The following is a 15,680-nucleotide window of genomic DNA, read 5'->3' as shown; positions in this document are numbered from 1 at the left end:
GGTTATAAAAGACCTTGACTTCCATTTTGCCCGCTTGTGCTTTTGTATTTTTAGTTTATTAGGTAATTTCTCTTGGATCACTCGCCCCAGTGGAAGCAAGCTGTCACGCTGTGAGCGGCCCTATGGAGATGCTCACGTGGCAAGGAAGTGGAGCTTCTAGCCAACAGCCAGGGAGGAACTGAGGCCTGGAAGTGCACTCACCAGCCCCTGCTGCACCCTGGGACATGCTGGCTGACAGTGTGACTGCAACTTTGCTGGATATTCTGATCCCAAACCACCCAGCTAAGCTGTGCCTGCGTTCCTGACCCTCCATACAGAGAGGTAACAGATGTCTGCTGGTGTTTAAAGCTGCTGAGTTTTAGCACCACAAGATAACTAATACATACGTGCCTAGTGAAATGGCTGGAAGGAAATACTGTGGGTTCACTTCCAGACCGGCTGCACTATATCCAACATCGCAGTAAAGTGAGGCACATGATTTTTTGGTTTCTGAGTGCGTATAAAAGTTGTTTAGGAGGGGCTGTATAGCTCAGTGGTAGAGCACATGCTTAGCATGCCCGAGGTGCTGGGTTCAATCCCTAGTACCTCCATTAAAAATACCCTAATAAGTAAGTAAATAAATAAACCTAATTACTCTCCCAAAAAGTTACTGTTACACTGCACTGTAGTCAGATAAGTATGCAATAGCAGTATGCCGAAAAAACAATGTACATATTTTAAATAAACAATACTTTCTTGCTTAAAAATGCTAACCATCACCTGAAAACACGGGACTGCCACAAATGTTCCATTTGTAAAAAATGCAGTATCTGCAAAGTACAATAAAACGAGTGTAATAGAACAAGGCCTGCCCGTAATACTATTAGTGGGTTTCCCTAGGTGGTGGATCATGAGTAATGTTTATTTTCTTTTTTCATACAGTGGTGGCAATAGAAAAAAGAAAGAAATAGAAAATATAAAGAAGAAATAGAAATAAGATAATAGAAATAGAGAAAAGAAAGCTATGTGACCAAAAGAGATCATGTGACCCGTAAAAGACTAAAATGATAAAGATTAGGAGAGCCAATTTAGCTCTAATAACCTTGAAAGATTCTCTTCAAGCAAATTAGCTTAAACATGCAAAAAAAAAAAAAAAAGAACTCCAAAGAGCATGTACGCCTTAGCTACCAGAAACCACACAATGCACTGTGAGCAGCAGCATTCAATAACTTAGAGGAAAAGAGACTTGTATAGGCTGCTTAGACGGGGAATCAAACAGTCATGAAGACATCTGTTAGGGGTCAGCCGGCACAGGAGTCTTGCTTACCCAGCTTCTGGTCAAACCGCCATGCTGTGACATAGGCATTGTGCCTCAGATTGCTCTGTGTGGCCAGGGGCACGGTGACATAAATGGGGCCATCCACCAGCACCGGTGTTCCATCACTGCTGAGCAAGTGGACGCTGACAGCTGTGACCGGCGTCAGGTCGTACCTGGTGCTGTTTCCTGGAAGCAAGAGGCACTCTCCATCACATGCACACAAGGGACCTACGTGGGGTTGCAGAAACTTTATAGAAAAACAAAACAGCTACCATTTACTGAGTACCAGACCTCCTATAAGCCAGGGACTGTATTGAGCACCTGACACATATAATCCTCACCATGACTTTCTAAAGGAGGTAGAACCCCCCATTTTACACATAAATAAACTGAGGCTCAGAGAGAGTAGTAAATGGAGCTGGTCTACAAACATACATTAGTTTGAGGGTAGGGCTGAGATCCAAGTTCAGCTTTTCCGTTTCTAACCACTGTGCTGTGCTTTCAAAGAGAGTCTCCGAAAGGAAGGGAATGTCGATAATGTGAGAGGAGGTGTGTGTGCAAATGCCTGAAATCAACTCCTAGACAAAGTGAGCCCTGCGCCCATGTTACGTACTTGGCCGACGACCACGATGAGACCACATGCTTCAAATCAGGCTCCTTAAAATAAAGAGTTAATTTCTTCAAGGAGTACTTCAAAATGTCAGGTTACTTCGTCTAATAGTACACTATTGAAAACTTAGACTTGAAGTGTTTATGAGTTATTTTGGTTGCCATTGTTATTTTGATCTGTTTAAAAGGAACTTAATAGACCTATTATTCTACATTAGAGGCCTTTTTTTTCCAAGCCAGTGCTTTAATGACTGTCTACAGATAAATTGGGGAATGCTTATGAGAGCGATACTGTATTTACACACTTAAGTGATCCATTTGAGAAAAAAATTTCTCCAGTGAAGTATAATATTTCATACAAAATGTATTTTGTCATAATTTAAAATCTCGCCTTGAACACAGCAACAAAAACACAGTGACAGGAAAAGTTAAGCTATATTAGGAGATAATTTACAGGATTTCTTTTTAAACTACTTACATACCTACCTACCTATCAACCACATGAACTAGTGCAAATACCCAATTAGGAGTAAATTTAAACATTTAAAGCAAAGCTAGTGAATCTTATTTTATTTTTATTTAAAAAAATTTTTTTCAGGGGTAGTAGTTAGGGTTTTTCTTATTTTTTTATTTTTTAGAGGAGGTACTGGGAGTCGAACCCAGGACCTCGTGCATGTTAAGCATGTGCTCTGCCACTTGAGCTGTACCCACCCTCCCCTTCTTGTGAAAATTAAAGTTTCAGAGAGTCATCGCTAACTCCTTCGTAGAGCCATTTCTATACAGTAGTGAGAGCGCTGTCTTTCATGATTTACAGCCATCTCTCTTTTCCAATGAAGGGGAAGGCATGGAAATGAGGATTTCATCAAAACGTCCACATTGGAACCATGGATTCAAGTTCTGAAATCTTTTATTCTGGCCATTTCAGTTTAGGGCGAAGAAAACCAAAACCTAGAATTTATCATATTGCTGGTCAACATGGAGATGACCTTGAGATGGGGACCTAAATGTGCCAATTGCCCAAAGTTGACCCAGAAGCAAAGCCAGGTCTCCAGTGGATCTCTCTAGGCTCTGTTAGACCATCTGGATGAGACAGAACTTAAAACAAAGAGGAATTAAGTAACTTGAATGAGTTCCGAGGAATGAGGTCATGCCTCCAGCTCTGGGTTTTATGTTGGAGCACTGTGTTGCTGGGAAGGCTGGATAGAGGTTTCCTGATGGTCTCAGAACACATACTTTAGCACGTTCCCCTACTTTCCTTTCAGTCTGTCCATTTAAAGTCAACATTTTTCCCCTAGTAATGTTCACTTAAAATAATCAACATGCATCTGTCTGGTGGCCATGTACTAGCCTTTGTATAAACAATTTAGAGATAAGGTTTTCAGTTAGATAGTGCTGCTCCTTTCATCAAACCTACAGCAGGAAGTCTGTCCAGGGACGCAGCAGGTAGAGCAGAAAGGCACTCCGGACTCATCCTCCATCCCTTCCTCCCACTTAACGCTGCCTCTTGATTCCTGGAAATGGAATCCCGTCATCCCCAGATTTTCCCTTCCAATGACCTTGCACATCCCTGGCCTAGGAAGCCAAGGTTTCAGTACCAGATCCGCCACCAACTGCTCAGGTGGCCCCTGGCATGTTACTTCACTCCTCTAGGGGGTCTGTTTTATCTGCAAAACTAAGGAGGTTGGACTAGATGCTTTCCTCTGAGTCTATGGAAAGAAATGACCTTCACCATAAACATTCAGAAGTAAGTAAAACACTGCAGAAAGGGGCACATTCATGTAAAGCAGTTTCGCCAGGTGCATGTGATTTAACAATCTTTAAGAAGTCCTCTGAAGACATCGCAGGCGCCTATATCTGCCTTCTGGGGGTCTCTTTCCTCTCTTAGTGTTTCTGCTCCTTCCAAAGGCCCCTCTGTCCTCCCACTTTCTTTATTCTGGAACCATTCATACTTTGAAGGGCTAAATTGTTCCCTTTCCAGCCCTCATTATGAGATGGCAACTCTTCACAAAACACTGAGTTCTACATATAACAAGTCTTCCCTTCCTGTTCCACGTTGATGGTACCTGACTCCTGACATGTCTGAATAAAGACAGGTGTCTATCAGGCAAAAGCAGCACCACTGGACCAAGCTAGGAGGCCTCCAACTCATCACTTAGAACAAGAGGGGCTTTGCTCAGACAGCATCTAAGGTTCTTTTGGCTTTGCACTCTATTATCAAACTTTCTGGATTGTGGGGAAATCTTGCACGAGTCATAGACTCATTCTTCTCTGTCTTCCTGGAGCTACTAGCAGAAGGTTTCTTAAAAACCCCTTGAGAACATCACAGATCAGTTCTGTGCTTTCTTAGCAACCACCAGGGAGAGCGTGATGCTGAGAAGATGGGCAGGAACGAATGAGATGGAGTGGTAGAAATCTCCAGACGGCTGTGTTTCTCTGTTTACAACTCTGGAAACTCCCTCTAATGTCCTAGGAAACTCCCTCTAATGTTTAGGAAACAACCTCGTTTAGGACATGCCAGGGAAACCAGCCCATCTCCAAGTCAATTTGTGGCCTCCATTCACTTCACTGAATTCCAGTTACGACCTGTCATCTCACATGGGTTTGTGTGGTCCAGGCTCTCACGTGAAGTTGAAACCTCTCAGATGCAAATCTCTCAGATATGAAACATAAAACCAGAGGCAAACGTGGGGCAGAACAGTAGCCCCAGTTGGTGGGCTGCTGGGATGCTAAGCAGAACCCACACTGTTTCTGCCTTTCCTACTAGGCGGTCTGCTTCTTCCTAGGTCAACTGGCCAATTACTTCAGCAGAAAACAAGTTGAATATAGCCTTGCAAACATCTTCTCTCTTCCCTCTGAAATAACACAGTGATTTTAAAATAAAACAAACTCCCCTAAAATCAATAGTCCTACGTCCTTGTGTTCCTCTTCCCCCCATCGTTGTCCTGGATTTCATAACTTATTCAAGAGCTCTTGGAATTGGGGCACGGAAAAATGAATGCGCTCTGAGGAATGAGGTCATCCCTCCAGCTTGAGGTTTCATGTTGGAGCACTGTGTTGTCGGGGAGCCTGGATGGAGGTTTCACGATGGTCTCAGATTGTACTTTATCATGTTCCCTGAAACACTACTTTCCTCCTAGGCCTGTCCATTTAAATTAAAAGTCAACATTATTTCCCCTGGTAATGTTCAGTTAAGATGACCAATATGCATCTGTCTGGTGGCCAGTGACTGACATATTCATGGCATCATTATCATACAAAAGCTAAAGGGAGAAGAAACATTTCTCAAAACAGGTACCGCAGAAGGAAGAAAAGCAGGTAACAAATCACTAGGTCACCTTGATTCATAACCAGAATATTTATTAACATTCTACAAAAACAGATCAGATGTTATAGTTTTAAAAAGCTTCTGCAGGATGATCCATTTATGTAAAGCACTGGACAATTAAGTGAAATTCAATCAAAACGTCCCTGGGAAATGCAATAACGTAGTTTCCTAGCAGGGATTTAACCCAGAATGGTCTCTGGTTTTCTAGTTTATGCTGCGACAAGTATAAAGTGTCGGGGAAAAGAAGGGAAGTGGAAACAAGAAAATGGTTCAGGACTCCAGACTCTACCACCCTCCTTCATCAAAAGGATGACCAGGGACCACATTTGCACCAAGCTCTGCTGGCCACGGACAGAGGTAGAAGGTAGTCGTTTACAAATAAGGAATTATTACTTATTTTCTGGCTGGTGGCTTTGAGTTTCTCTGATCTTCGGGCAATGTGTGTCCTGCCAGCACAGGGTGAGAATGACTGGGCTGACTCAGAAGTCTGCCAGGAGACAATTCACAATCAGCTATAAAGGCTGACCACTCTCTGCTGAGTGGAAGGCAGAGAGATGGCAAACTCAAAGAAAGGGAGGATGGGAGAAGAGGCTGGCTGGACTCAGCCAGCAGCGCCCAGAGGCTCCCCACTCTGAAGGGCTCACTGGTGGGGTGGGAGCACTAGTGTGCCCCTCTCCGAATCAGGCCCAGTGCCACCCGCCCCCTCCCCTCTTATCTGTGACAAGCGGCAGGGCAGGGCCTCACACCTCTGCACAAAGGACAGGCTGCTCTACCAAATGCACAGTCCTGGGACAAGGCTGAGGACAGGTGGACAGAAAACCTCTAACTCTGATCTGACTCTTAAAAAAATTCAATTAAAAGAACTTCTAGGCATTAAATACATTTAGTCTGCCCAAAAGGGAGCTCAGAGAAGGTGCTTAAGGCAACTGGTACCAGCAGAAAGGCTCAGGGAGACAAACTCACTGAACTTCAACCCTGTAGTGGTACAGACTGAATTCCTCAAATAACAGTTCCCATGCACTTGGATCTGGACAGATCTCCTGTTCTGGACCTTCTCCCACTTAGGACTCACACCTCCAGCCACATACAAAGGTGCTACTGCTACGCCAGGTGCAAAGAGAGGAGACTCCGATTACCTGTTCCATTTCCATCTAATCCTCGCAAATAAGGAAACCCGTCCACCTCTGAGGGAGAGCTGGCGGCCGTGAGAAAGGCAGTCAGGTCACTGTAGCTGGTGTTCTCAGGCAGCCGCAGGGCTCGTCTCTGGAAATGCACACGAGGCTGTGGCCTGGCACCTGTGGAAATTAACGTCTGAATTACCTCCCAGAGGAGCAGTTTCTGTTTTTAGAAAACGCAAACCCCAGGAAAGGCTTCTCTAAGATCTCAGTGTGCCTTCCCCCGCCCCCACTCCTCCCCACGTCTCCTCTCCTCGCCCATTCACGCGGGGCACAAAGATGTGACAACATGCTATTATGGGGAGAGGAATAATAGCCCATTGTCACATTGGTTTGACACAGGATATGATTTAGGTTTTTCACAAAAAGCTCTATTTGTGAACAGTCTTTTCACTGGCCGGCCTTCGCCTGTGGATACGGGTAACGTTTGGGGAAAGAAAGTCCACGTAAGTGAAACGAGTAGATGACAATTAATCTCTTGATACAAACAAGGCAAGAGAAACCCTTTGATACCATTTCAAACACATTCTTGGTCTTCCTGGTAAAACCTGGTGTAAGTGCACAGACCAAACTGCAGCAGAGCCAGGAGACAGAGGTGCAGCCGGACAAGAACCTCAAACTAGAGCCCACAGTGATGAAGCCTTTCCCGCCAGTGGAAGCTGCCTTTTGGAAGCCCATCTATTCCGGTGGGGAGCATACTACTCGACAGGGATTACACTGAGGTTTTTATGACGAGACTCTTGCAAGGATGCGGGAACTGCTCCCTTTGGCAAACTCAGTTCTATGCAGAAAGATGGGTGGAGCCCACGGTCCCGTTCAGACAGTTCAGACAGTTACCCTTGTGACACCATCAGTACTTCGACTTTGCACCAGATGTTGTTTTGACTGTAAAACCTGAACCTGTTTTTAATCTATGCTGTAGCGACAGTCACAAGATGTAAATGTGCTAAATCATTTTGCACTAACCCAGCAAACACATCATTAAGACAAAAATTAATAGAGATGAGAGCTATAGCATTTACCAACAGAAATACACATTGTTGAAATAAAGTGGTTCCTTAAAAGCGGTGGTCTGCCCTGATGTTCTGATCATCGGCGGTCCCACCCCAGGCTTGAGGGAGCCCGCGTTTCCATGTGGTCAGCCGGGGGCTCCCTCTCCCCGACCATGGCTGTCCAGACACAACAGCCCTGCCCAGGGTTCATGGTCTTCATGTCAACACCAGAGCTCCCTTTCTCTCTGGGTCAGAAACTTTCTTTCTTTCTTTCTTTTTTTTTTTTTTTTTTAACATTTTTTATTGATTTATAATCATTTTACAATGTTGTGTCAAATTCCAGTGTTCAGCACAATTTTTCAGTTATTCATGGACATATACACACTCATTGTCACATTTTTTTCTCTGTGAGTTATCATAACATTTTGTGTATATTTCCCTGTGCTATACAGTGTAGTCTATTCTACAATTTTGAAATCCCAGTCTATCCCTTCCCACCCTCCACCCCCCTGGTAACCACAAGTCTGTATTCTCTATCTGTGAGTCTATTTCTGTCCTTTATTTACGCTTTGTTTTTGTTTGTTTGTTTGTTTTTGTTTTTGTTTTTTAGATTCCACATATGAGCGATCTCATACGGTATTTTTCTTTCTCTTTCTGGCTTACTTCACTTAGAATGACATTCTCCAGGAGCATCCATGTTGCTGCAAATGGCATTATGTTGTCGGTTTTTATGGCTGAGTAGTATTCAGTATTTCAAGAGGGGAATAAGCCTACTAGAAATGTTCTAGAATAAAGGAGTTTTGGATCTCAAAGGATCAACTAGTCCAAGTCTCTTCCTACAGGTGAGGCCACAAAAGCCGAATGGACTCACCACAAAGACAGATTTATTTACAGGGCAGGCTGCCTTGACCACTTATGGCAGAGGTGGTCACGTCACGATGCCACCCCATCTCCTGAAAATCACTGATTACACTTTGCAAGTGACTGGTTGGTTCTCCATAAACACAGATCCAACTTTAGAGCTCATGGGAGCCAGGTGCCCAAACTCACCACAGTCCTTTAGAATCCAGTTGCCTCCTGAAACCAAGCAGACACACACCTCAGTCCTGTTTCAGATCATCAGTGCCCTTTCTTGGTCCCTACAATAAAGCTATGGTGACACACTGGCATCCATGTAGCTATATCCTTTAACTTTCAGTTCTTTGTCTGCTCCTTCTTTCCTCTGGTTTCACAGGACATTGGTGTCTCCTGCGGTCACCTCCTTGGACCACACAGAGCTTGGACGCCTCACGCTCCCGGGACTGCTCCATGCCGGGCTGGGAGCGGCGGCCTCCCCTGAGCCCTCCCCTCCGCTTCCTGCGCCTGCTGCCTGCCTGGTCTGCTTCTCCCAGCTGCCCTCAGACACCTCAGACATGGAAAGTCAAAGTGAACCCTTTCTTTTCCACCTCCGCTCCCCCGACTCCCCGACAACATTCTCTGTTGCTATTATCATTTTCTTTCAATGATAGTGAACATTCTGTGACTTATTTCCCTTTCTCCACTGTCTTTCAGTCTAAACAATGCCGCTGACTCCTGGGTTTCAGACACAGGGAAACAGAGAACTCGCTACTATGAAGAAAAGGATGGCGTGTCTGAAGTGTGACAGTGCAAGGAGGGGCTGTCCTCACAAGGGTCAAAGCAGAAAGCAGAGGCCAGGCCGGCTGCCCCAGCACAAGCCCCCTGCGATGGGCAGTTTGAGCTCACTGGGAAGGCTCCGTTGGCTGTAAGGCACAGAAACCCACTCAGACTAGACCATGGAAAGGGGGAGGGTGCAGAAAGATGAAGGGGAAACACGCTGAACCCCAGGAAACCAGCCCAGCCAGGACCTAAAGGGACCAGCCTTGAACCCAGAGACCACAACCAAGGTTATTCCCAGATCTCCAGCCCCTGGAGGGTCTCATCCAAATTCTTTTTTTTTTTTTTTTTTAATTTCTATTTTTCACTGGGACACTATTCACTGATTAAATGTAATGAACTACTAATACATAACCTACAGGATACATGAATGAATCTCAAAAACATTATGCTCAATTAAAGAAGCCAAACACAAAAATCTATACACTATGTGGCTTCATTTAGATGAGATGCTGGAAAAGGCAAAACTATAAAGGCAGAAAATAAATCAATGGTTGCCAGGAGCTGCGAGGGGATGGAGGCAATTGATTATAAAGGATTTTGAGGAATTTTTGAAGGGGTTGGAGATGCTCTATATATTGTTTGTGTTGATGGTTACACTATTGTATAATTTTGTCAAAACTGATCAAACTTAACAATTAAAAATAGAAATTTTCTGGGCTAAAAATTATATCCCAATAAACCTTTTAAAAATAAAAAGTAAATTTTTAATAAATTGAAGTCTTAGTTTTAAAAAGTTCTGCTTAAATTCTATCTAAAAAGGTATTCCTTTCAGATTGAAGGCAATTTTAAATAGGTGACTTTTATCATGGGTTCCTCACTTAAAAAAAAAAATTGAAGTATAGTTGATTTACAATGTTGTATTAGTTTCAGGTATACAGCAAAGAGATTCAGTTATATATGTATATTTCATCAGACTATTTTCCACTTTAGGTTATTTATTACAAGATACTGAATCTTGTTCCCTGTGTTACACAGAAATCCTCGCTGCTTATCTCTTTCGTGTACAGTAGTTTGCATCTGTTAATCCCACACCACTAAGTTATCGCTCCCCGCCTCCCTTTCCCTTTTGGTCCCTGTAAGTTTGTTTTCCATGTCTGTGAGTCTGCTTCTGCTTTGTAAATAGATTCATTCGGATTATTTTTTAGATGCCACATATGAGTGATGTCATATATCATCTCAGTTTTGTCCTTCTGTCTCTATGGGTGTCTGCCTCTGTCTGTCTCTGTGTGTGTCTCTCTCTGCTTCTCTGTCTCTGTGCATATGTCTCCATCTCTGTCTCTGTCTCTCTCATGGTTTCTCTTCATCTCTTGCTTTAGCATGCATTTCAGTGGCAGATGCAACTCTCCCCTGCCAGCTCTGCCTTCCCTCTCTCCCCAGTGCCTCCCTTCCCTTTTCTGGGCAGGAGAACTTGCTCCTTGGCCAGACATCCGAGTCTGTCTTCTGTGGCTAGGGGGGTGGGGGGGGCACAGAAGGTGACGCTGGGACAGGCTCACCAGAAGCAGGTGTGATTTGACACCTGCTGTGACCAGCAGGCCCTGATACCTCTGCAGGATCAAAGACATTTCCCCTGGAGCACAGGCAAGACTCGGACTGGTGAACTGACCAAAGGAACATCCGAGGACTGTAAGCGTCGAAGTATTTTAAGCCAGAGTGTAAATAAAATCTAAAGTAGGGATATGTGGGGTTGGGGAAGGCAGTTACGTTCTTAAGCCTAAATTCATGTATGAAAGCTGCCAAATTCCCACACATTTCAGGAGGGACATGATTGGATGGGGTGGGGGGTAGGAGGATGGAGGGGACAGGATGCATCTCCCCCATCTTTCGACAGCAGCTGTTTCAAATGTCCTCCATTCTTCTCAAACTTGGGGCTCCACCGCCCCAAACACTCAGACCAAACCCCACTGAAAACACTGGGGCCACCACTTCCTCTGTCTGCACTTTAAAATCTTTCTTCCCTCTCCTCTTCAGCCTCTTCTGTCCCTGCTCCCCTCCAAGGTCAACCCGACTGTCCTAGTTTTTGCTTGTTTTACTGCCAGTATTCTTGCCTTCGCCTCTCTGTACCAGGTTCCCTCCCCAGTTCAACATGGCTTTAATTCTGTCATCCCCATGAGCCTCCTCTCCTTCCACCCAACCCCCAGTGATGTTGCCCCCAACACACACTGCTTTTGGAAATGTCTGCTGACGACTGTATAATCTGCTAACCCTGTGACCCTCTCTCCGCCTCCAGCCCCTCGGCTCCTCACAATGGTGTACACTGTTCACTGCCCTCGCCCAGAAGCCCCCACTCGTGGCATTCACTGTCCTGGACTCTGTTCTCTCCAGAGCTGGCTCGCTTTCTCCTCTGCAAGTGCTTTTTCCTTCTCCCACGTGCAGTGAAGCAGTTGCCAGAGGGCTCCACATCGGCCTCTGCCAAGCCTGGCCCCCTCCTAGCCGACGCGTCGCCACTGCTGCAGTCTCCCCGGTTACTTTCCTGTCCCGCCTGGGACTCTGCCAAGCCCACGTCTGCAACTCCTCTGCCTTCCAGACACCTTGACCTGGACGCCTGTCAGGCCATCTAAAATGATCACCTACCCTCTCTCTTGCTTAACAAAACCCCATTCCCCTCAACACCCGGGTTTGATTCTGGGTCATCACCATCATTCTCCCTTCTCCTCTTCTGCACATTCGCCCAAGTGTCAGGACTGCCCAGTCTTCTCTTACCAATGTTTCTAGCATCATCTTTTCCTCCCTTTCTGCCTCCACCCAACATTACCCTACTTACCCCCGTCTCAACTATCGCCAGAAATCTCCTAACTTCCCTTGAGCTTCAGCCTTACCCCATTCCCACCTCATCTACTGACAATTCTTGAATTCCACTCTAATCACATTGTTTCCTCGCCCAGAAACCTTCAGTGGATCCACCACTTATCAAACTAACAACGGCAGCAACAATCATAGACCAGCATAGACCCAAACTGCTGCTCCCCGGCCCGTCAGAGGTACAGTTCTGTGCTTTAGAACTTACAGAGTTCTTATGCACATACTATTTCACTTCACAATCCACAAAAATCCTGGGAAGAAGGAGCTCTCTCCTCTCTTTATGGAGGAGGAAGCCAAGGCCAGAGAGGCCCAGAGTCATTCTGTTTGCTTCTGTGGGTGAGACCATGTCCTTCTCCACGTCAGAGCTTCTCCCCATTGTCTCTGTTTGCAGATCCTACGCCTCATCCAAGATGCACCTGAAAGGCCACCTCTCCGTTGGACCCCACCCCAAGCTCTAAACTCTGTTTGTATATCTTTTACAGCACTGAACTTTCTGCGCCTTGTATTATGTTTCTTTGGATATTTGAGCATCTCCCTAACCAGGGGCACCATGAGAAGACAATACGAGCAGCAGAATCACTGTTTAAATCTTCCTTTTCCAACTTTGAGTTGAGTGGCTTTAGGATTTGGGTCCTTTATCTGTAAAACGGGTATGGATCATACCTGTTTCATAATATGGCTGTTGTGATTGATGTTAGGTCATTATACTGCCTCCTGGTACATAATGGGTGTAGGGTCAGCAATAATTTCTCATCTCTTCTCCCCTTTTATTTTTAAAAAATTATTTACTTTTTTTTTTTTTTTTTTGGTGAGAGGGAGGTAATTAGGTTTATTGATTTATTTATTTTAATGGAAGCGCTGGGGATTGAGCCCAGGACCTCGTGCATGCTAAGCATGCACTTTACCACTGAGCTACCCTCTCCTTCCTTCCTCTCCCCTTTTAGATGGAGCTCTTTAAGAGCAGGTATTCTGTGAAACACATGGCATCATGTCCTGGGAATATTCACAGAATTAAATGTAAAGGTTAGTTATTCCGGGCAATTTCTTGGATCCTAATAGTGGTCTCTCAATTCCGACCAGGTCAGGGTCCCTCATTCTCAGCACTATTAGCATTTTGGGCCAGAGGCTTCTTTGCTGGGACACAGGGGCTGTCCTGTGCACTGGGGCATGTCTAACAGCATCCCTGGCCTCCACCCATTACATGCCAACAGCGGCTCCCAAGTTGTCACAATCAAAGATGTCCCCAGACATTGCCCCTGGGGGTGGGTGGGGAATTGCTTCTGACTGAGAAGACTGCACGAGATACTGAGCATCCTCAGAACGACCCAGAAAACACGTATAGGGTCTCCTTGGCTGCAGGCATAGGATACGTGAGGATATGAAGGCCCTGACGTCCTGGAGCTCAAGGCTAGAGAAGGTAGCCATGGAAATGGCTGAATCATCATAGCACCTTAGATGCCAAAATAGAGAACTATGCCCCAAAAGTTCAGCAGAAACTTCAGGAGAGCGCCACCCACCGGCCAGGACAGAAGTTCCAGGGGTGACATCTAGGCTGTTTCTGGAGGCTGAGGATTCCTTAGGAGCCTGGTGCAGGCTGCATGGGCTCTGGGCAAGGGGGAGGCTGTGAAGGACCTGGTACGTCCTGATCAGGAGTATGAACTTGAGATGACCTGCAGAGGAGAGTCTATGGGGGTTACTGGGACGGGAATGAGAGAACTGAGTTTGTTTCCAACCAGTTCTGGTAGCGGAGGCGGGGAAGACAGTGGGTAGAGAAACTGTAGAGTCAGAGCCACCAGCCAGGAGGCTCTTGTGAAACATCCAGGCAAGAAATGATAAAGCTCCAAATGAAGACAGGGGCCCTGGGCACCAACACAGAAGAGGTGACTGGAGTTGAAAGCTGCTTTTGGAATAGGTAGATGCAGGGAAGAAAGAGCCCAGGGAGGAGGAGGAGAAGCAGTGAACGAGAGATGGGCACTGAGAGTCGGTGAGGGAGGGGAGATTCAGGAGGAAGGACAGGCTTGGGTGAGGCCGGGAGGACCAGGACCGGAAAGAGGCCGTGGGAGCTGGCAGCTCCATCTCCACGAACTCAGCATGAAAAATCTCTAAAGAAAATTCTCAAGGGCAAATGGCTCCGAAGTTTGGGAGGAAAAGGAAATGAGTAATAGGGACTAAGAAGGATTTCCTAGGACAGGGAGACATGTCACAAAGTCCCCTTAGGAGAGGGGGTAGAAGGAAGGCTACCACAGGCAGTCTTCCCTGATGGCCTCTATGTTCCCGGGAACCATTGTCAAGGTCATTGCTAAGAGGAGGGCACGAAAGTGGGGAGTGTGGGGTGGGAGGGCTGACAGGAGCTGCCTGGGGAGTGAAAAAGGGACTGTCCAGGGGACAGTAAGAAGAACAGCAAAGAGGACGGACACCACTGTCAGCTGGCCGGATGCAGTGTGGCTGTGAGCAGCCTGGGGCATCTTTATGGTACCTATTTACCATCATCACAACAAAATACTGTTTCTCCTGAGACATCTTGAAGGTCTGCCAGATGCTTTGGGAGGCAGAACTGCAGGCTGGCTGCCACTCCAGTCTCCAACATTGCAACAACTCATACCTTATGGTTCATAATCTTGAGATTTAAATTTTGGAATCACCACCAGACTCCTTCCTGAAAGGTTTCAGTGTGGGTGCGTTCCTCAGCAAAGTACAAAACACTCTCAAAGAAGATGATTCTTATGAAATCATTGACAAATGTTCTCTCTCTCCACTCTCCTAGGATCTCACTGCAAAGTTTAAAAGTCACTTGTATTATTACCATATCATCCAGGAATTCGACTCTTGGGTTTACAGCCTATGAAAATGAAAGCACTAATTCGAAAAGATCCATGCACCCCAATGTTCATAGCAGCATTATTCACAATAGCCAAGATACAGAAGCAATTTAAATGTCCACCAATGGATGAACGGATAAAGAAGATGTGGTACACACACACACACACACACACACAATGGAATACTATTTAGCCATAAAAGGATGAAATTTTGCCATTTGCAAGAACATGGATGGACTTAGAAGGTATTATGTTTAGTGAAGTAAGTGAGACAGAGAAAGGCAAATAATGGTATGTTTTCACTTATATTTGGAATCTAAAAAATAAACAAATAACTTAATATAATAAAACAGAAATTGACTCACAGATACAGAGAACAAACTAGTGGTTTCCAATGGGGAGAGGGAAGAAGGGAGGGGCTACAGCGGGGTAGGGGATTAAGAGGCATCAACTACCAGACATAAAATAAGTAAGCTACAAAGGATACAATATATAGCACAGGGACTATAACCAATATTTTATAATAGTTTTAAATGGAGTATAATATGTAAAAATATCAGATCACTATATTGTGCATCTGAAACTAACACAACATTGCAAATCAAATATGCTTCAATAAGAAAATAAAAGTTAAAAAAAAAAGTGAAAGTAATTTGCAAGCATTCTGTGACAAGGAGCACATTTTCAGACCCAGCCTCTGATGGGAAAAATCCCTACAGTTAATCAATGACTACCTCGGCCCTTCCCTTCACCACAATGTAAAATTGCTCTGGGCTTTCTTTATAAAACAACGTTAATGATGATAGCACAACCACTTTTTCTCACGTGATTTTTCAAATGAAATCGACTGCTAAGGCCAGTTCCACTGGAAACTTGCGCTCGCAGTGCGTGTGAAGGCATTCCACACAGTCTCACCTAGTCTGATGAGAATGGTTTCAGGGTGTGTACAGTTTGAATCTAAATAGACACCATACCTCCAGAGAGCAA

The 15,680-nt window shown here is 45.2% G+C and overlaps 1 protein-coding gene across 4 annotated transcripts in view; it reads right to left on the bottom strand.

Moving 5' to 3' along the window:
• FAM171A1 (family with sequence similarity 171 member A1) overlaps window positions 1-15,680 on the bottom strand; it is a 123,793-nt gene that overhangs the window by 25,065 nt on the left and 83,048 nt on the right. For 2 of the 4 annotated variants that reach the window (XM_074358456.1, XM_074358457.1), the window contains 2 exons: window positions 6,368-6,526; window positions 1,307-1,483 (listed from right to left, as the gene is read on the bottom strand). In XM_074358456.1, the coding sequence (XP_074214557.1) occupies window positions 1,307-1,483; window positions 6,368-6,526 (336 nt within the window). The remainder of the gene's footprint in view (window positions 1-1,306; window positions 1,484-6,367; window positions 6,527-15,680) is intronic. The other 2 variants (XM_074358458.1, XM_074358459.1) reach the window with 1 other exon arrangement.

Source organism: Camelus bactrianus, chromosome 35, assembly GCF_048773025.1.
Source record: "Camelus bactrianus isolate YW-2024 breed Bactrian camel chromosome 35, ASM4877302v1, whole genome shotgun sequence".
Lineage (NCBI taxonomy): Eukaryota > Metazoa > Chordata > Mammalia > Artiodactyla > Camelidae > Camelus > Camelus bactrianus.
Note: the sequence above shows the minus strand (reverse complement) of the source record. Positions and strands in the feature narration are given on the sequence as shown.